Source organism: Solenopsis invicta, chromosome 7 (assembly GCF_016802725.1).
Source record: "Solenopsis invicta isolate M01_SB chromosome 7, UNIL_Sinv_3.0, whole genome shotgun sequence".
Taxonomy (NCBI): domain Eukaryota; kingdom Metazoa; phylum Arthropoda; class Insecta; order Hymenoptera; family Formicidae; genus Solenopsis; species Solenopsis invicta.
Window position 1 is genome coordinate 9,848,404 of NC_052670.1, and position 19,987 is coordinate 9,868,390.

The window sequence follows — 19,987 nt, forward strand, 5'->3', positions numbered from 1 at the left end:
TAGAGCCAAGAAGAGACTTTACAAAACAATATTTATTTATTTATATCTATAATCTAACGTCTGCTTACAATTAAAACTTAAATTTAATTACCTAAAATTGCACATTTCATATTGCATTTATATACTTTAAATTTTTTATTTATGAAAATTATTTGAATATTTTATGAATATAAAAATATTTCATAAACATTTTTGTGATCTTAGATTGAACAAATTTAAAAAATTTATCGTAAATCAATAAAAATATTTATAAAATATATTTAATAATATTTCTTAAATAAAGATTTACAATTTTTTTCTTGTATATATAAAATATTTACCATAAATATTGTTTGCTGTTTGGATTTATCGCGACTTTGTCCTCCAACTTTAAGTAAAAAAAAAGCAATAAAAAGAATTATGCGTAAGAAAAAAAAGCAGAATTAACGCTAGTCATCTACATGTGCAACAATGTAGATTTTTAGAAACCAAGCTTTCTAAAAATACACAATAATTATGATTAATTGTTATAAATATTTATTACTCTTTATTTTTTTTTAATATTATATAAGTATTTTATATATATTTTATATATACTAAGGAAAAAAAGCTATAAAATCTTTATTCAAAATGTTATTAAAATCCTAGTAAACAAAAAGAAATTCAAATAAATTGAAAATTGCAATTCATTTTAATTTATCAAAGTTTGCGCTTTAAAGTCCCGCAGTATTTTTGGATTTAAATAAATTCAAATGAATTGAAATACGAAATTGCACTATTCATCATTTTGAACTCTGATGGATTCATATCACATTATAGGCGAATTTTTTTGAATTCATCGATTGATCAATCGCGCATTATGCGCAAATGCAACTTTGTTTTGTAAAAGCTGCAATTGCGCACAATGCGATTGATCAATCGATAAATTAAAAAACTCAACCTATATTACTATTTGAATTCAAAAATGTCGAAATAATGAATTTATTTCTGTCCATTTCATTTTCATTTGCTGGAATATAGAGTATATACATACATATATTTTTATGTGATTTTTATAATAAATTTTTATCCGTTTAATCTAAAATCACACAAAATGTTTTTGAAATATTTTCGCAAGTATTTATAAAATATTCCAATTGTTATAAATACTTTGTAAATCTTATAAATATATTGTGTGTGTGCTGTCTGGGAAATCGCGCAATAATAAGAGAGATACGTTTGAGAATTCAATTTCCAAGTTTTCCGCAACACCGGTGCGGCGGTCTCATCGTCGTTTGGGATATCGGGGACCGCACGTCAACGACGTTGTTGGATCGATCGACAGCGCTTGGCACCGATCGTCACCGTCGCAGGTTGCGACCACGGGTGTAGAGAACACGGCGACGTCGCTGGTCGCACGCGTTTGCCCGCTCAGGAGTGCTCAGGAGGATCCATTTGCGTGGACCGGACCGTGCCGGACGAGAGAGTTTTTAATTCTCGTTTCGTTTTCTTCCCTCCTGCCGGTCACGAGCGTCGAGGATGGCCGACATCAAGCAGGAACACAAGGGCGAGGAGGTCGACAGCTACGGGATGGGCAACAGCGCCGACCCGAAGAACATGCAGGAGCTGACGCAATACGTGAGTCCGCGTATTTACGCACAGGATGACGATGACGCATCCGGGGACGATCCGTCGCGACGCGACCCTGACGCTACGTTGACTCCTTTACAGGTGCAAACGCTGCTGCAGAACATGCAGGACAAGTTTCAGACCATGTCCGACCAGATCATAGGAAGAAATATCCTTTTTCTTGCGCCTAACCTTAAAACGACGCCTGCGGCTGAGGCGGCATTTTGGAATGATCCGTGTAGGCACTTTGCTCGTGGAACCTCACGTAATTGTTTGTCGGCATAGTATATGTCAGTTTTTTCTGCTATATATTATTGCTGAGTAGCTTATTTTTCTTTTTCTTAAACTTTACGTAAACGGTAAACTGTAGAAAAAAAGGCAACAGCAGCTGCCTTTTGTCCATTTAGTTTTGTATGAGACATTTAATTGTTATTGGTTTCAATAATTGGAAAGAAATTTTGTATCTTTATACCTTGAAAAAGTTGTATTTTTTTATTTTAGAAATTTTATATTTCACCCAATTTTTAAGATGTATCAGACTATACATTGGAGATTGAGGATTGTAAATTGAAAATTAAAATTCAACCAATCGTAATTTTAATTTATGATTGTTCTGATTGAGTTCTAATCGCAAATTTGTAAGCCTCAATCTCCAATGCATAGCCTGACTTTTATATTAAAAGAAATTAAATGCATGCACAGTTTTTATGTAATTACCCATATAGCACAAGTTTGCAGCAATATTACAACTATTTGTGTAAGCTTCTGTACTGTATGGGTATCCAATGTGGAGCTATATTTGTTTTTCAATTGTGTACATGTTACATTTTCCCAGGCAGCACACAATGTTTATAAAAGATTTACACAATATTTATAATTAGTTGAATATTTTATAAATATTTGCGCAAATATTTCATAAATATTTTTGTGTCCTTAAATTGAATAGATCATCGTAAATATCATATAAAAACATTTGTAAAATATACATAAAATATTACTCTAAATAATAGAATAAAAAGATAGATCAGTAAACAAGCAATTAAAAGAACATAACAAATATATTATAATTTCATAACACAGTTTTTAAATATTATATAATAAATAGAACGTTTTGACTCTTGACTAATTATTATCAATCTTCAAATAACTTACATAATATGAACTTTGAACGACATACAAATGTATGAAAATAATGAACATCGAGATTGTTGGACGCATGTCAGTATTCTTATATATATCGCAATTTTAGTGAAGTATTGCCTTTCGTAATGTCTTTTTCATAAAACAATTTGATAATAAATCATAATCCATAAACTAAGATTAAATCTTGTTATTTTTTATTTTGAAATCAGAAACACATGTGTCAACTTATATATGATTCATTATTTATATATTCATCATTTTCATATTTATATTACATTCAAAACATTTATATTATGTAAATTATTATGTAAATTATAGGCTGAAGATGACCAATTGTAAGTTAGATCAAAACGTTCCATTTATTATATTTAAATGCTATGTTAAGAAATCATAATATATTCATTATATCTTTTTTATGGCTCATTTCCTGGTTTGCTTTTCTATTTTATTCTATTGTTTAAAAATAACGAGCTATGAGATTGTTATTATAAAGTATAAATATTAATTTTTTTATTTATCATAAATATTCTAAAAAATATGTAGTCTATAATATTTTAATAACATTTTGAATAAAAATTTTATGCTTTTTTTCTTCGCGTATATAAAATATGTATAAAATATTTATATAATGTTTACAAAAATAAATAGTAATAAATATTTATAAATATTATGTGCTGTCTGAGTTATTTATTAATTTAATTAGATGTTACCTAAGTTAATATATTTATTTGTAGTATTAATATTAGTAGTTGCTACAATGATATAAAATCTTATTATTCCTTAATAAGAAATACTAGATGAAATGGGCAATAGAATAGACGATTTGGAAAAAAATATCGCGGACTTAATGACGCAAGCAGGGGTCGAAGGAGGTGATAAATAAGCTCATTCTTTCCTCAATGTACTGATCTATACGGAACGACTTATCTAAAGTACCAGCCATACTTATTTTCACGGAACAAACATGTATACTGATAGTGAGACGCCCATCCTTTGGTTACAATACAAAAAATAAACTTACACTTTTTTAAAAATGTTTTTTGTTATTTTCAAGGAATTCTCGTACAGCCAACCGAGATACCGACTAAACTGACCTAACGATTAGATATGCAGCTTCAATAGAATGCGAGAAAATATTTTTTTATGTCATCTTTATCTTACTCTTGTTTTATTAAAAACGATGTTGTGCATCTACATTTTAAACTGACACGAAAGGTATAAATACGCATTCTTCAAGAGAAAAATGTTCACTTTGTCTTGTTCAGTCTGTAAGGTACGCGGTATATTATAGACGACATTAAAGACTTTTGACATGTAGGAATCGCTGGAACGGGTCTGAGAATGTAGTGTTTCTTTACTTTGTATCCGACACGTTTCGAAACTTTTTTCTAAAAAGATAAAAAGACAAGGGAATTAAATGAGTGATTGTAATTACATAGATTTTTGCCTAGTTCTCACAGGCTTCTCTTGAATCGATTCCGATTCCGTTTCCTCTGTGCTGTCTGGATATTCTTCGACTTGAACCGACTCGGAAGAGTTTGTGAATGCGGTGCGTATGGAATCCTAAAACAAGTCGTTAAAATTGAACTGTTAAAATTCAAGAAATTCTAGAACCATCGGGCGACATGTATTCGCATTTTTCGCTTACCGCAGATTCGGTTCCTCGATTAGCCGATTTCTGCGATGCCATGGGCGAGGATGCGAATCGAGTGGCCAAATTCGTTAACGAGTAAGCCTGTCGAAACGAAGTTCTGCCCACCGTATCTAATCTTGCGACAGAATCAGGAACTCTCATTGTTTCTCGAAATTCCTAGATGTACCGAAGTAATGCTTTATTTTTGGATAATGCGAAATATTGCATTTGATAATAATAAAGTTAATATTGAAATGTCAGTCATGTTTCATTGAATCATAATAACAAATATCAATTTGAAGAAAGTTTACCCCATTCATCTCTCCTCTCGCATTTTGAAAGTCCTGTACGTTAAACGATAAATAAAATTGACTACACTTGTAACGAATATAGATGCAATTATGTTTTATAAATTTCATAATTCTTTTTTTAACTTCAACGCAGTGCGATTTGAAGAAAAAAGCTGAGTCTTCGGTCTCACCTCAATATCTTTGATTTCGTCAATAGCTGTAACATCTTGGTATGCTTTAGTCAAAAGCTCAAGAGCCTTTGTGTGATAGCTTAATTCGACGGTGACAAAATCTAATAGTACGGACTTCAAATCGTGCAACTTTCGTCGTTCAAACGAGTCGATCTGTTCCTCCAATCCTTTTACCACTCGGGATACTTCGATGGATGCTTTCGTCAACTCCGATTCGGCTTGCGACTAATGTTCTTTTTTAGTTAAAGATTTATAATAACAATTTGATTCACAAGATGATAAAATGACAAACTAAGTTACGTCATTTTGAAATTATTTTATCAATACCCTTCTTAATTATAATTATAAAATAATTATAAAATAATTATAATTGAAACTATACATTATAATAAATAAATAATTATGTATATATTTTTTAATTAATAGTAATAAAATTTCTTAGCAATAAGGATACTATCATTTGGCGGTTCCTGGGATTTCTTTCTCGAATCTTGTCCAGGTGTCTTCGTCTCGTAAGTTCTCTATCGCGTGCTGCAAAAGTGTTTTTCACATCCTCGCGAGCATGCTTGCAAATCGTTGCGTATTGTGAAAGAGGTACAATCACCTTGGCATCCAATCTTTGTACTTCCGCATCTCTGTAAAGCACAAATTGATCATTTTTAAAGTGAAAATATAAATCGAAATAATGTTGAAACAAAATAAAATGTACAATGTAATCGAAATAACACAGGCAAATAGAAAAAGATTTTTAAGGGACTTTAAATTGATTTTTTTTTATTTTTTGCATTCGATGAGGAGTAAAAAATCAATTGTTTAACATATCAATATTTTTTATTATTTTAATGTAAGTAAAAAAAAACGTTAATTTTTTTATTTCTTTAGATAAATTTCCTCTCATTGTCAGTGCCAACACCAAATGAAATTATTATTTGCAATAAAATTAGCATTTTCTTTTTTTTTAATGCAAAGAAAGCAGATCTATTTGAAACAGAAAACTAGTTTCACCTATAATCACCGATGACTGATAACGTTGCGGAAAAATTTGCGAGCCCGGTGCTCAGCGATCGATTGATGATTTCCGAATCTGCATAAGTTTGTATTATTTTAGCCAGCTCATCGCTTTTATCACGCAATCTGAAAAAAATAAGCTGATTAATAGTGAATGGAGCAGAACGAATCGTCGTCAAAACAATAGGGAGAATGAGTGTGTCACTAAGGAAAAATAATCGATATAGTTTGTCGGTCATAGCGGTGGAGCGCACCTGGCAGCTTTTCTGGTGAATGCCGCAAATATTGTGCACAATTCGGCGAAGTGTTTTTCTACGCCCGTTATGCGATCTTGTACAAACTTTGCTTCCTGCTCGCTAGCAAATAAAAGAACAGAGTCATTTAATTTAATGGTTTGTTTTTTACGATTAGTCAACAGCGACAGAAAATTAAAAAAAAAACCACTTTTACGATATGTTGCATAACTTACTACAAACTGCTTTGCGAACGTGCTCGAAGCATCTCTTTCTATCTCTCTCTTAAGTATTTTGTAAAATATTCGACGAACTATTTCGCGGCTCGGATTTCTTCACCGTGATAATGTCTCGCGAAGCGAAAAACAATTTCAGTCGCTGGTTCGTTTTACTGCACGCTATCGCTGACAGGCTGACAGTTGCCTACTAGCAGGTGGTGAATTGCCGCAGCTGAAGTTACACGCGTTTTCTATACTCGCTTCGGGTTAACTACACAGAGGGTTGATTACAGGTTTCTGACTGTTTCATGAGGGATGATTCAATCTATTTAATATAACTCTCCGTTCTATACCGACTATAATATTTTATATTTTCTTCGCAACTAAACATATTCTATCTTATCTATATAATAAAATTAAACATATCCCTATAAATTTTCTGCATTTGTATGTAATCTTTATATTACTGAAATGAACTCTATTTAAAATATTTTATTCACTTTGTGTAAAGTGTGAGATATGAATACAAAGATCTGTATTATTGATTTAAAAGGCTGATTTCGCCTTATAATAATACAATAATACAATAACGGGTTGACAAGTATAATGTCAAGATATATTTATAAAAATACTGCATTGGTACACGATTAAAATATTTAATAAATAACAAATTTATACTAATGTTAATAATATCGTGGTTAACCAGTGTCTTTTATCACAGCGAATGAATGTCCTGCGCCTGCACCAACGAGAACAGCAACTAAATTAGACGGAACTGGAAGAAACTCTGGCCGCAAAACATTCTCTGTTTTTCCGTTACCGCAGTTTCCATGCTCGTTCCAGCCCCAGCATAACACTGCGCCGTTGTCTGTAAAATAAAATTATTATGACATATCATATTAAAATATTTTTTTAATATCCACTCCATTTCATGCTTTAATATTTTTTAAACTTAAAGAAATTTAAATTCTTCGTTTAACAAAATAAGGAAAAGAGAATATAAAAATTGGTGATGATTAAAAATATACAACCCTAATTATATAAAATTTTAATTATTTGACGCATCTCTCATTTGTTTAGCAAATGCATTTGATATTTGCTTAGATGTTTATCGTATTATCTAATTTACCAGTTAAGGCAATATTATGCTCCGATCCAATTGAAAGTTGAACGATTTTCGGTATATGTTCAACATATTGAAGTCTGTCTTCCATAAAAATTTCATTTTCTGGTTTCGAGAAAGAGCGACCCAATTGACCATAATCATTTCTTCCCCACGAAAAAACAATACCATCTGAAATCAAATGTAATATGTTCCAACATCTATGTAAACGCTTGTGTAGCAAAAACACAAAACGAGTTTACTTACTGCTCAAGATATTTACGTGGCTCCAGCCTGTATGAATCTGAATTGCTGCATCGTGTTGTACGCCAGAGAGCGGAATGCATATAGGTTGCGATATGCGTGTTTCAGATGATGTCTTAGGAAAGAATCCCAACTGTCCATGCTTATTGTCACCAAAAACGTACATATTGTATGTTTGCCTTTTTGTTATAACGACAGTATGGTACTGACCGCAGGCAACATTCTCCACGTTTCCTTGCATCGTCCACTCTGCAACTGTTTATTTGCGTTTTAATTAAGCGTTAACATTTTCATTTTTTTACTGTACAGAGTATTTTCAACAGAATAGAAGTCAAGCATTTAAGTTACAAGTGATAAAATAAATGATATAAAATCTTATGCAATAAGTGCATGAGTGATAAATATTAAAAATATAAACAAATATTAAAAAAAAATTGTTAAGTAATAAAAAAACAAAAGAAATACAATAATTTAAAAAATATGAAAACATGTTAAAAGATTTTTAAAAAATATTTCAATAATTTAATATCCTTGTCAATTCACAAGGAAAAGTGAGAGAGAATGCTCACAAAACAGAATAGAGCATGAACAGAGGTATGGATGGATGTGTGAGTTAAGAACAAATATTGTAAATCAAGTCCCTTCTTGACATTTTGTAAAGCTGAAGAAATAAATATCTATCTAAATATCCTTGTCAATTCTTCAGTTCCTTTTAACTTATTTTTACAAGACAAAAATTGTCCAAAGTACGACGATTTGTTATATACCTTTGGTAAAGGTACCAAGACGAATATAAGGTTCCATGGTTTCTGGATTAATTAAACCCAATTGTCCTCTGTTATTCGATCCACAAACATAGATTTTACGACTCTCTGTTATTACGGCCGTGTGTCGTAGACCCATTGAAACATTTTTTATTTTTTCATTGAAGGAGATTCTATGAGGATGTGATATTGAAGGAAACTCTGAAGGATCCAAACCCAATTGCCCATAACGATTGGAACCCCATACATATAATTCGCCATTATTCGTTAATGCCGCAGAACTATCCCATCCACAACAGATGTCGATCACTATTTCGTGTTCAAGAGTGCATACTCTCTGAAACATCAGAATGTTTTTTTGCTCCACGTTAGCACTCCCCGCTTGACATTTCGTGTTCAATCCACAGGAATAAACGTGTCCGTCTGCATCCAAAATCAGTGTATGTCCAGCACCACCAACAATTTTCCTTATGGCTTCTGGCCTCAGGGAACATTTGGATAAATCAACTTCTTGAGGTAAAATAAATTGCTCGGATAATAAACCTTGTCCTAGTTGACCATGGGAATTGGCACCCTGTAAAGCACATTTATTAGATTTTTCGAATCTGCTATACATAGATTTATTTTTTGAAAACTTATTTGTTTAAAATTTTCCAATATTTTAGCATCTCAAAAATTCAATTGTATTCAAAAGTTGAAAATGAGAAATACATTATGCAGCTTTCATTTTTTAATTCTATTCTCAAAGAAACTTTTACTTTTAATTATACTGTTCTCTTAATATCGTTTTTAGAAAAAAAATTAAATTTTCAATTTTTAAATAAAACTTTTAGATTATTTCAAAATACTATTTACATATTTAGTGCACTTATACATACAGTGACTACTTGGAAGGAACCAAAAGCATATTCAAAATCATTGATAAATTTAAAAAACAAATATATATATATATATATATATATATATATATATATATATACATATATATACAGAGAGAGAGAGAAATTTACTATAATTTTAAAGTTTACACATAAAAGTCAGGATTGAGATTAAAATTGAGAAAAGATTATAGAAAAAAGACTTGAAAGAAATTAATACATATTAGGAATTTATATACATTTAATTTTAATTAGGATAACAATATTATCCCAAATGTATCTCTGATATTTTTTGAGAATGATTCCTTTACAGTTATTTTGTTAGTATTAAATTTACTATTCGATTCTTTAACAGCAAAAGTTAGCTCCATCTATACATTTGTTCAGATATCTAAGAAAATTTTTCTTAAAATATTTCATATAAATTTTTTAGAATTTTACTGTATAATTTATAATTTTCTCATATTTTTTAATAGTTTTTATATGAATTGGATCACTTTTCAGAAATATTTGTAAGTATAATTTTTGATAAAATTAGAAAAAAAGTTCAAGGTTTTTTAAGAAGTTACAGAATGACAAATGTTAGAATTTCAAAATTCATATATATAAAAGATTCTAAAAAAAATGTAGACTTTTCTTAGTATTTTTGAAAAATGTTCCAAAACATAAAAATTCTGAGAAAAATTTTCACCAAGAATATATTCGATACCCAAGGAGAACAGAAAAGTCAAAATGTGTTTATTTGACAACATATTAACTAAATTATGACCAAATTATATAATAAAAAAGAATGATGTAAATTTGATCAATATGACGTCAAATTAATATTATTTTGACTTTTCTTGTCTCCTTGGGTAGATTCAATCTAATGACATGCATGCACATGTTTGCAACGTGTGCACATGTATGATGAAAGTGTTTGCTAAATGACGAATAACAAGCTGGAATATTTTATTTATGATCAACCCATGAAACTTACCCATGAAATCAGACGATACGCAGACATTATTTTTCAAATTATGTTTTTAAATAAATATTTTCGTTTTTATGATTCAGAGCAGACCTCGGTAACCGTCTTTATTTTCTAACCTTTTTTACTCCACATGTTCCATCTACAGCTGCATATTTACATCGACACTGATCAACACATTGAAGACCGAAAATCACACAGATGCATGATCTGGAAAAAGCAGGTGCGTATAAAAATATTCAAGTACGAAAATACGACGTAAGCGTTCTAGTGCAGCAGCCTTTAGTATATATCAGCAGCCTTTCGGTTCCTCTCTGGTATACATCAAATATTTTGCTTGACGTACTGGGCACGCTGGGCACATGGCAACTACTGCAAGCGAGTATATGTACCGGTATGAACGGATTATGTTGAGAGATATAAAAATTAACTTAAGCGAGAATTTATTTCTAGCTGTTTGAGGCAAGTTAAGTGCTTTTGTTACTTTTGTAAACGACGTAACGTGGAACAAGGTCAAGGCGAGCAAAATGCAGGTGCAGTTCAATCTTAAGGAGGTTAAGACAGACCTTCTGCACGCGATACACGAATGTTCTCAGCGCGGTTTGCTGCATACCACCAAATGGCACGTAAATTTTTGCTCGAGTAAATGCATTACAATTCATTTACGCGTATACTTTTGAGAGTTTCATATTGATGTTCTATTACAGGTTAGCGGAATTGAATTATTCGTTGAAGAATGTAGAAATAGACGAACACGATCTGACTACAGAAATCAAGACGGAAATTGGCGAACCAGAAGATATCTACAACCTGGCTAAAACATACTTCGATCTGAAGGAATATGACAGAGCGGCGTATTTCACGATGGAGTGCATGAGCCCTAAAATCAGATTTCTACATTTGTATTCACGTTACTTGTCAGGGGAGAAGAAGAAGATAGACGATATGACAGACGTACCACCAGATCCTTTGAAGAATGAAACGCTGAAATATCTTTGTGCTGATTTAAGGTCGGATCATTTAGCGTCAAGGCTGGATGGCTATGGGTTGTATCTTTTTGGTGTGACACTGAAAAAGCTGCAGCTTACTAAAGAAGCGATAGATGTTTTAATGGAGTCTATACATAAGGAACCTATGCATTGGGGTGCATGGTTAGAATTGGCTGCATTAATTACAGACAGGGAGAAGCTGGAGAGCTTGTGCCTGCCCAATCATTGGATGAAAAACTTCTTTATAGCACACATGTACTTAGAACTGCAGCTCATAGATGAAGGTCTAGAGTTATATTACCAACTCCAATCAATGGGCTTTCAGAAAAATGGTTATGTTTTAGCTCAAACTGCAATTGCTGTGCATTATAGAAGAGGTAAGTCAGTGATTCAGTATTTTGAATAAGTAACTGTTTACAGTCTTTGATGAAAAATTTTGAGTTAATCTCTCAACCTGTCTTGTGATTATATGAATTGATTTTAGGATTTAATTAAATTTATTTATTGTATTGTTTATATTATAATTATTATAAAGTAACATTTGTTTCCAAATCTATGTCTGTAGATATTGTGTATTATATAAATATTTCTTATTTTAGATGCTGATAATGCAATAGAAACTTTTAAAAGAATAATAGATGAAGATCCATATTGTCTTGATAATATGGATACATATTCGAATCTACTTTATGTGAAAGAAATGAAAGTTGAACTAGCAGATCTGGCACATAGAGCTACTGAGATAGATAAATATAGATTAGAGACTTGTTGTATAGTTGGTAAGTGTTAATTACGATTCTTTGAAAGGCACAAGCATAATAGTGTTGGATTTAAGGAGATATACTTTAAGAGATAAACAAATTATTTTTTGTAGGAAATTATTACAGCTTAAGAGCTGATCATCAAAAGGCAGTGATGTATTTTCACAGAGCATTAAAAATGAATCCACAATATTTGTCAGCTTGGACATTGCTAGGTCATGAATTTATGGAAATGAAAAATACCAATGGAGCTATCCACAGCTATAGACAGGCAATTGGTAAATTCTTTGAATATTTACTGCTTGCGTACTTGGGAATATAACACATTTTTTATTTATACTTCTCAACTTGTCAGAGGTGAACAGACGAGACTATAGAGCATGGTATGGCTTGGGTCAGACTTATGAAATTTTGAAAATGCCATTTTATGGACTCTATTATTATAAACAAGCTCAACTCTTAAGGCCCCACGACAGTAGGATGGTTTTAGCCTTGGGCGAAGCATATGAAAAGCAGGATAAAATTCAAGATGCACTCAAATGTTATTATAAGGCATGCAACGTGGGTGATATAGAAGGAATGGCACTCTTAAAATTAGCAACGTATGTATCTCACATGTAGTACGTTATGATAGAAATTGTGTGTATCTATATATAATTTTTTTTTACAGGTTATATGAGAAATTAGGAGAACATGATCATGCAGCGGCAGCTTATACAGATTTTGTAGCAGATGAATTCCGAAGTGTCGATAGAACTGAGTTGAGTCATGCATATAAATATCTCACACAGTATCACTTAAAGAAGGAGCAATTGGATCAAGCTAATCTTTATGCACAAAAATGTCTTCAGTTTGATGAAACAAAAGAAGAAGCAAAAGTGCTATTAAGAACTATTGCTGAAAAGAGAGCTAAAGTGGAAGAAACTTCTATGGTGGTAAGTATAAAAGTAGTTTTATTTTTTCAATTGATTAGTTCAGGACTTTCGAAATTTGAACACAATTAAATAAGCTAATGAGAGTCAGCACAGGTAAAAGTGCGCAATCACACGTATTGATATACAATCATTTATTCATTTCTATTACAATCGAACGTTTCGACTCACTTTGGAGTCATCTTCGGCGTACCAATATAAATGATAAGTCAAAATATTTAGCCACCATCAGTCACCGAAAACGGGAAGCAGTCGAGTCACCAATGGTTTGCTAAATCCGTCGTGACATCTTTACTCGTGGCCGTGTCGCAGGCAATGACACTTCAAGTGTCTCTTAAAGTGTCCCTTTTACTCGCGCTGACTTTCATTAGCCTATTTTTAATTTAATTGTTTTTATTTTTTCATAGTGATTAGCAAAACAATACAATTTTGTAATTTTTGTAGGTGGATGATATGAACGAAACAGATCCTGTAATTGAGCAAAGATCACGAACAGATGCAACACCTGGAAGTCAATTATCGCCGATGAATCTTTCATTCACACCTACGCCATAAACAAAACGGATATTTTCTATTTATACATAGTATACAATTTTATTGTTTGTATACTATGTATAAATAGAATAAATAGAATAATGTTTGTATAATTCTGTACATAAATATAAAAATATTTAATAATTTTTTTCATATCACATACATGTAGTAAATTTATTTATTTTTCCTTGAAAATGTTAAAATATTAAAATCTCTTGAGAATTTAAGGAATTTACATTTACATATGTAGATAAAAGTTTACAGTAATTAAACACTTTGTAGTAATAATAAAAACAGTTTGCATATTTAGTTTGCAAAACAGTTTGAAATAATTATTAAATTCAATTTCAATTTAATCAAAGAGTGCCTAATATGTTTACTTACACTTATAAAAATTAATTATGTAATCAATTCGTATTAATACCCATAAATTTTTATATATTAATATTAAATACCTATAAAGATTTATATATTAATATTAAATTAAAATAGACTTTTTTTAATATAATGTAATGTACAGATATCCCTTTACACTTACGTTATTCCGAGACTGGTCGTACGTCGAATAGATTGTAAATTGAATAACAATATAGGGTTAATGTACTAAACTGCCGCTATATTATACAATATTGTACATATAATTTAAAGTAATACATTGTTTTCATTACTATTTTCTGTAAAATATTAATAGAAAATAATTATCACTGAAAATATAGATTTAAATTTAAAAAATGACAAAACTTTCTTAAAAATAAAAATCCTCTCTCTTAAAAAAGGAAAAAAAAATCAATTGTGACTGTACCGATCGTAAGAAAATTCGTAAATCGAAGTAGTTGTAGAGGAATACCGGTATAATTATATATAGCAATAGATTTGTACAATTAAATTGTGAATTATTTTCTCTGTCAATAATTTTATTTATAAATTTATTTAAAATTAATTCTGTTAATTACATTGTATCAAAATATCCTTAATTCATACTATAAACCTATTTAATCTAATATAATTAACTAATTTTTAATGTGTAAGTATAAAATGCAACTGATTACCAGTCAAGTTAATTTGCATTTGGACATTTCTTCTTCGGCGAATTGTTATTGACCAATACCGTGTTCTGTAAATATATACGTTTTCAGTAATTTTAACAATGAATTATTTAGATATGTAATTTTTAAATCAATGTTTATATTTACTTCATTGTCAGAATTTTCGAGGTAATTTCTCGTTTCTCTGAATCTCTGAAGGATTCGTTCATGTGGCGAAGTTGCAACAAGGTGTTTTGGATATTGATATTCTTTTCTTGCTGGCGTTGAACCTAAGAAGTAATAAAAAATAATAAATTTTAACTAAATCTAATTCATTTAAATTGAGTAACTTACATAAAAATTGAACAAGAAGACTATGTGTAGCATTATATACTACGTGATGGAATGATTATATGATTATTCGGAGTTATAATCACAAAATTTGTTAAAGAAGTTGAAAGTACATGCAATTAAATGAACATATAAGCAAAAAAATAATTCCAGAGACTTACCTGTTGGTGTGTCATGTCGTAAATCTTCAAGGAATTTCCCAACTCTTTCCTGTATTAAATGTAGTTCTGTAATTGTTTGCTCATTCCAGACAGATGAATTGTTACTTTCATTCACAAGCTTATCATTCAGTTTTATAGATGCTTGTAGATTTTTCCTTTTTAATTCTTCCGTAAGGTTTGTATGATCAAGACTTTCTTGTAGTAATACATTATATATATTCTATAAAAAGCAAGATTAGATATATTCTCTATGTCTGTAAAAAACAAATAATTTTTAATGATACCAAGATATATATATACTTTGACAGATCCAACAAAAGAAGAATTATCTTCCTTGAATTTCTGTTCCATTTGTTTCGCGTTATCTTCGACATGTAGTTTATCCTGTTGTAATACATCGCAGTGATTATTGAAGTCAGTTCGAAGTTCGTCAGTCAAATTACGGCTTTGTTCTGCAACTTGTTTTGCTAATGCCGAATTCTAATAGGATAAAATATATATACATTTAATATACATTTTATAATATAGTAATATACATATAATATACATTTTAGTATATTTTGTTTATATTATTTATATTTTTTAAAGTACTAAATAATTTGGAAATTAATGAAAAGTCAAATATTACCTTTTCCATGTTAGATTCAACATCACTTTTGAGAATATCTATATCATCCTGAATTTTTTGCTGAAGAGTCTCATTTCTCTCAACAGCTTTGTGATAGTTATTACGAATATCATTAATTGTACTATCGCAAATCTCATCAACATGATTTAGAGTGGTACATGTGGTGGAATAGTTCTCTGTCACGTTTTCGTTTAATTTGTTAAATTGTAGCCATAGATTTTCAAATAACTGTAAAATAAAGATAATATACAATTTATAAGTAAAATTATTAAAAATATTAGTCAAAAGATATAAACAAAAATATTATTAACCAAATACAAAATAAATAATATAATAATGATATTAAAGAAAATTATTATTAAGTTATACCTTTTTAAATCTTTCTTGTTCTTCCATAATTTTACCATCGCCCTCACGAATAGATTGTATATTTTGTTTTATCTCCTCTATATTTTTATACAAATTGTCACGTTCTTGTAACCTATAGTTACAAAGTTGTCTTATCGATTCATTGTTATACTCTAATAACTTATTAAATCTTTGAGATACGTTATCATTTAAATGGTGCAAGTTCTTTACAATTTCCATATTATTAATTTCTATTAAATCTGTCATTTTCGATGTTAGTTTCGAGGATATGTCATTCAAAAATTTTTGTTCACATTGAGTCATGTCAGATGAATGTGCCATTTCTGTATTTAACCACTGATGATAGTATTTGTACTAAAATGAAAATTAAAGAAATGAAAAAAAAAATCAGGAAAATTTGTCATACAAATTCTTTTTATTCCATTTTATATGTGTAAATAACTCACCGAATTATTTATGTTCTCTGTAAATTCATCTATTGCTAATTTTTCTTTATTAACAATATCATTTGACATATGGCAGATTATAGAACCAATATCCTTTTTAAGCAGTTCCATTTGCAAATCTGTAAAGATGTAAAATATATATATCTCATATTTATCATAGTTGGAAAGAAAAAAATAATAAAAATGGTAACGGTATTACAAGTAACGCGTTATCCCCCCCCCCTCTCTTTCTCTCTCTCTCTCTCTCTCTCTATATATATATATATATATATATATATATGAGAGAGAGAGAGAGAGAGAGAGGGAGAGAGAGATAGAGATCATATTTAAGTGCTTCTTAATAATTTTACTTACCAATGTCATTTTTCATAGAAGTACAGAATCCTATAAATTTTTGTGTATAAGCTGCAACATTATTTTCCACATCTTGAAATTGTTTTGTAATGTTACTTCGAAACTGATGACTGATATGTTCATTTTCTTGCTCTAATCGTCTGTGGATATATCCAAGATGTTTTAAAATAATTACATTAATACTATCTATATTATAAAATATCAATATTAGTGATAATGATATAAAAAATAATGTATTCACCTCTTATGAGAAATTTTATCATGAAGCTTATTTACATCAAATGTTGCACTATCAGCTACTTGTAAGAGCGTTTGTGCTTGCGACAAAAGTTGTTTCTCTGTCAACTCGTGCTTTTCCACTAAATGATATTGTTCCTCTTTTTCATGTTCTGTTATTTGTAAACGAGCTTCAGTTGACTTCAATATATGTGAAGTAGTTTCCAATTGCTCCTTGGTTTCATGTAGATAATTACTTTGTTCATTGTGTTTTGCTTGTAATTCATTAAATATAAGCTAAACAAAAATCAAATTTAGAATAATAAGTATTCATTATTATAACAAAGTCCAAGCTAGTTATTGTGTATTTACCTCCTTAGCCTCCATAGCATCTCGAAGAACATGAATGTGAGCTATTTTTTCTTCAATTTCCTTAGTTTGATTTTCAATTAATGCTTGCATCTCATTATAATTTTCATATGCCAAGTATACACCATTTCGTTCACGCGCCGCTGACAGATCCTTCTTAAGTCTCTCAATTTCTTCTGTATATTCTTTAAGTAATGCCTTTTTAGATAGTTTCTGATTGATCTCAGGACGATTTGTGATATTCTTTGCACGGTGAGCATAATCTAGTGTTGATAAGGTTTCCTCAAGATTTATGCTTGCTGGAGACACAGTAGCAATGATGGACGTTTTCGTACGTCCACCTAATGATTCTTGCAAAAGTCTTGTTAATTTTGATTCCCTGGTTAATGTAAAACATAAAAAATAAGATTAATTTTATTATAAATATGTAATTAAATTTTAATATTATCTATTTCTTTAATTTCTTATATATTTAAATTTATAAAATTATATTATTGTAAATGTATGTATTACCGATATGGTATGTGAGGTGCTCTTTCAACGAGTGCTGTTATAACTCGACCAAGAGTTAATAATGACTGGTTGATATTTCCTGCTTCTCTTGCTCTTTTATCAACTGCACCAGATCTTCCAACATTTTCACTACCAGCTAAATCCACCAAGTTCAATTTTCCAGTTTTTAGGAGCTCTTCTCCATCTATAGTATTCTCTTTTATATGAATAGTAATGGAAAATACTGTGTGGGAACGGCTGAAAGAATAATGCAAAAAAAGTAGTATAACATTTAATGCTATAAAAATAAACAACTAATTTATGTAATTTAAGATAGCAACCTCGAATGAGCATTCATTAAAGTTGCGGCCGTTTGTCTTTTTTCTGATCCCTTTTCCAAAATCTTATAAACTTCATTTTTATTGTGCACAGTTACTTCTTCCAATCCATGAATGATCACTGAACCTTTTCTTGAAGCATCTTCATACAGCCTAAAATAAACATCACAGATATTATGCTAATATATTTTTCTTATTTTTAATAAAAATAATAATGTTACCTTATTTTAGATGCATCATCACTAGGTGATAACAAGTCAAATAATTCTTCATTATATAACTCAAGAAAACTAACTCGTATTGTATATTCTTGTGCTTCTAACAAACGTAATTCATCGAACAAATGACTCAATGCACGTGGTATAATTCCAGCTGTAGTATCCTACATGTATAAAAATACATCCAAATTACAAACATGTTTGGTATTATAAATATGGCACATTTATAAATACATTTATAAATTTATAGAAAGATAAATTTATTTGTTCAAAAATATATATTGATTAAAAATTATTCATTTCTCCTATAATTTTTGGTTTTATTTCTTAATAAAGAAATTCTAGTTGTTTTTCTTATATTAAAAATATACAAATATATATAGTTTCAATATACATTATCAGTATAGACAATTTATTGTTTATGTTACATACACCATAGATTTCAGTACTGGCTGTGAATTTTAAAACATAGCTATAATAACTAACATTGTTTTACATAACTTACACTTTGCCAATGCAATGTTGGATCATTACTAACACCTTCCATAGTAAATGTTTTTCCAGTTCCAGTTTGGCCATAAGCAAAAACTGTACAATTATATCCAGCCAACACTTCTTCAAGAAGTGGGCTAACAACTGCATTATACACATCTATCTATAAATAACAAATTATTTTTTTAAACAAACATTTGATAAAACATATAATTTTTTATACAATATAAAGAAACATATTTGTACCTGTTTCGAAGAAGGTCCAAATACTTTGTCAAAAGTGAACTTCTTTGAATGATTGCTTTGTTGTTTTTCATGAGCAATCACTTCTTTGTTAGATGGCAAATCTAACACCGAATAAGACTTACCAATTTTCTCACTATTATTTATCGGCCTATTAAAAAGAAATTACTCTATAGAGATAATAGGCAAATATTAAGATGTACAAAAAATAAAAAAAAATAATATGTTTATAAATTGGTCTTCAAAATTTGTATTTAATAGAGAGATTAAAATTGTCAAACAAAAAGTAAAAACTTTCAAAATTTCTTTCAAGAAAGAATTTAATGCGTCTCATTGTGCTGGGAATCAGCAACAATAATGCGTCAGCATCATAAATGATAATTGTCACCTACCTGACACGCACGAAAACCTGTATATGCTGATTCTTATCCTTCTTCGCGTTACGTGTATCACTCATCTTGGATAATTTCTTGCGTAATTATATTTCACTATGATAAAACACGGCTAGTGGCACAATTTCACATTCAACGACAGCACGTTTTATTTCGCATTCATCTATTTGTAAACGTCGCACGACAGAAGCCACGCTATCCGTTGAAGAATTTAAATCGATACTTCGCGTGATTGCCACCAGGTAGCGACATGCAAAGTTGCGTTTTGTTCGGCGACAGCCAATCGCAGGACTTCAACATGAAAGAGAGCGCAGGATGACGCTAGTGTCGCGTCATGTATCAACGTTTGTGCCATTTGAATTTCCAGCACGCTCATTGGTCGATGCATATGCATCG

At 30.2% G+C, this 19,987-nt stretch overlaps 5 protein-coding genes and 1 long non-coding RNA gene across 10 annotated transcripts; 3 read left to right on the forward strand and 3 right to left on the reverse strand.

Moving 5' to 3' along the window:
• The first annotated feature begins 1,172 nt into the window (after positions 1 to 1,172).
• LOC105200060 (heat shock factor-binding protein 1) lies at positions 1,173 to 4,623 on the forward strand. 2 transcript variants are annotated; one of them, XR_005575241.1, is made up of 3 exons: positions 1,173 to 1,756; positions 3,525 to 4,279; positions 4,384 to 4,623. XR_005575241.1 is itself a non-coding variant. In XM_011167434.3 (3 exons), the coding sequence occupies exons 1-3, from the start codon at positions 1,498 to 1,500 to the stop codon at positions 3,611 to 3,613; spliced, it is 255 nt and encodes an 84-aa protein (XP_011165736.1). In that variant the 5' UTR covers positions 1,212 to 1,497; the 3' UTR covers positions 3,614 to 3,764. The 2 variants fall into 2 exon arrangements, 1 of the variants encoding a protein (XP_011165736.1); XM_011167434.3 differs by lacking the exon at positions 4,384 to 4,623 and having other exon boundaries at positions 1,212 to 1,596; positions 1,690 to 1,756; positions 3,525 to 3,764.
• On the reverse strand, positions 3,437 to 6,715 carry LOC105200056 (protein FAM92A). 4 transcript variants are annotated; one of them, XM_026138665.2, is made up of 9 exons: positions 6,322 to 6,715; positions 6,107 to 6,208; positions 5,850 to 5,978; positions 5,299 to 5,479; positions 4,845 to 5,069; positions 4,675 to 4,707; positions 4,379 to 4,540; positions 4,189 to 4,293; positions 3,437 to 4,118 (listed from the first exon to the last, which is right to left on the reverse strand). In XM_026138665.2, the coding sequence occupies exons 1-9, from the start codon at positions 6,351 to 6,353 to the stop codon at positions 3,978 to 3,980; spliced, it is 1,110 nt and encodes a 369-aa protein (XP_025994450.1). In that variant the 5' UTR covers positions 6,354 to 6,715; the 3' UTR covers positions 3,437 to 3,977. The 4 variants fall into 4 exon arrangements, with proteins under 4 accessions (XP_025994450.1, XP_039307961.1, XP_011165732.1 ...); XM_039452027.1 differs by lacking the exon at positions 4,675 to 4,707 and having other exon boundaries at positions 6,322 to 6,713; XM_011167430.3 differs by having other exon boundaries at positions 3,988 to 4,293; positions 6,322 to 6,707.
• LOC120358290 lies at positions 6,467 to 7,230 on the forward strand. Its single transcript, XR_005575242.1, has 2 exons — positions 6,467 to 6,596; positions 7,025 to 7,230. It is a non-coding gene; the product is annotated as an uncharacterized LOC120358290 (long non-coding RNA).
• On the reverse strand, positions 6,898 to 10,515 carry LOC105200058 (secretion-regulating guanine nucleotide exchange factor). The gene is made up of 5 exons (XM_026138664.2): positions 10,291 to 10,515; positions 8,437 to 9,007; positions 7,673 to 7,924; positions 7,433 to 7,597; positions 6,898 to 7,171 (listed from the first exon to the last, which is right to left on the reverse strand). Exons 1-5 carry the CDS (start codon positions 10,315 to 10,317, stop codon positions 7,002 to 7,004), a joined length of 1,185 nt encoding a protein of 394 aa, XP_025994449.1. The 5' UTR covers positions 10,318 to 10,515; the 3' UTR covers positions 6,898 to 7,001.
• Positions 10,516 to 10,774: 259 nt separating this feature from the next.
• LOC105200059 (cell division cycle protein 23 homolog) lies at positions 10,775 to 13,655 on the forward strand. Its single transcript, XM_026138662.2, has 7 exons — positions 10,775 to 10,903; positions 10,989 to 11,647; positions 11,870 to 12,049; positions 12,145 to 12,309; positions 12,387 to 12,633; positions 12,702 to 12,966; positions 13,408 to 13,655. The coding sequence occupies exons 1-7, from the start codon at positions 10,809 to 10,811 to the stop codon at positions 13,516 to 13,518; spliced, it is 1,722 nt and encodes a 573-aa protein (XP_025994447.1). The 5' UTR covers positions 10,775 to 10,808; the 3' UTR covers positions 13,519 to 13,655.
• A 735-nt stretch (positions 13,656 to 14,390) lies between these two features.
• LOC105200055 (kinesin-like protein Klp61F) lies at positions 14,391 to 19,820 on the reverse strand. The gene is made up of 16 exons (XM_026138660.2): positions 19,592 to 19,820; positions 19,203 to 19,350; positions 18,970 to 19,119; positions 18,468 to 18,628; positions 18,250 to 18,399; positions 17,930 to 18,166; positions 17,420 to 17,795; positions 17,073 to 17,344; positions 16,832 to 16,971; positions 16,478 to 16,596; positions 16,032 to 16,385; positions 15,663 to 15,890; positions 15,335 to 15,514; positions 15,035 to 15,254; positions 14,691 to 14,812; positions 14,391 to 14,611 (listed from the first exon to the last, which is right to left on the reverse strand). Exons 1-16 carry the CDS (start codon positions 19,654 to 19,656, stop codon positions 14,555 to 14,557), a joined length of 2,979 nt encoding a protein of 992 aa, XP_025994445.1. The 5' UTR covers positions 19,657 to 19,820; the 3' UTR covers positions 14,391 to 14,554.
• Between the last annotated feature and the right edge of the window lie 167 nt (positions 19,821 to 19,987).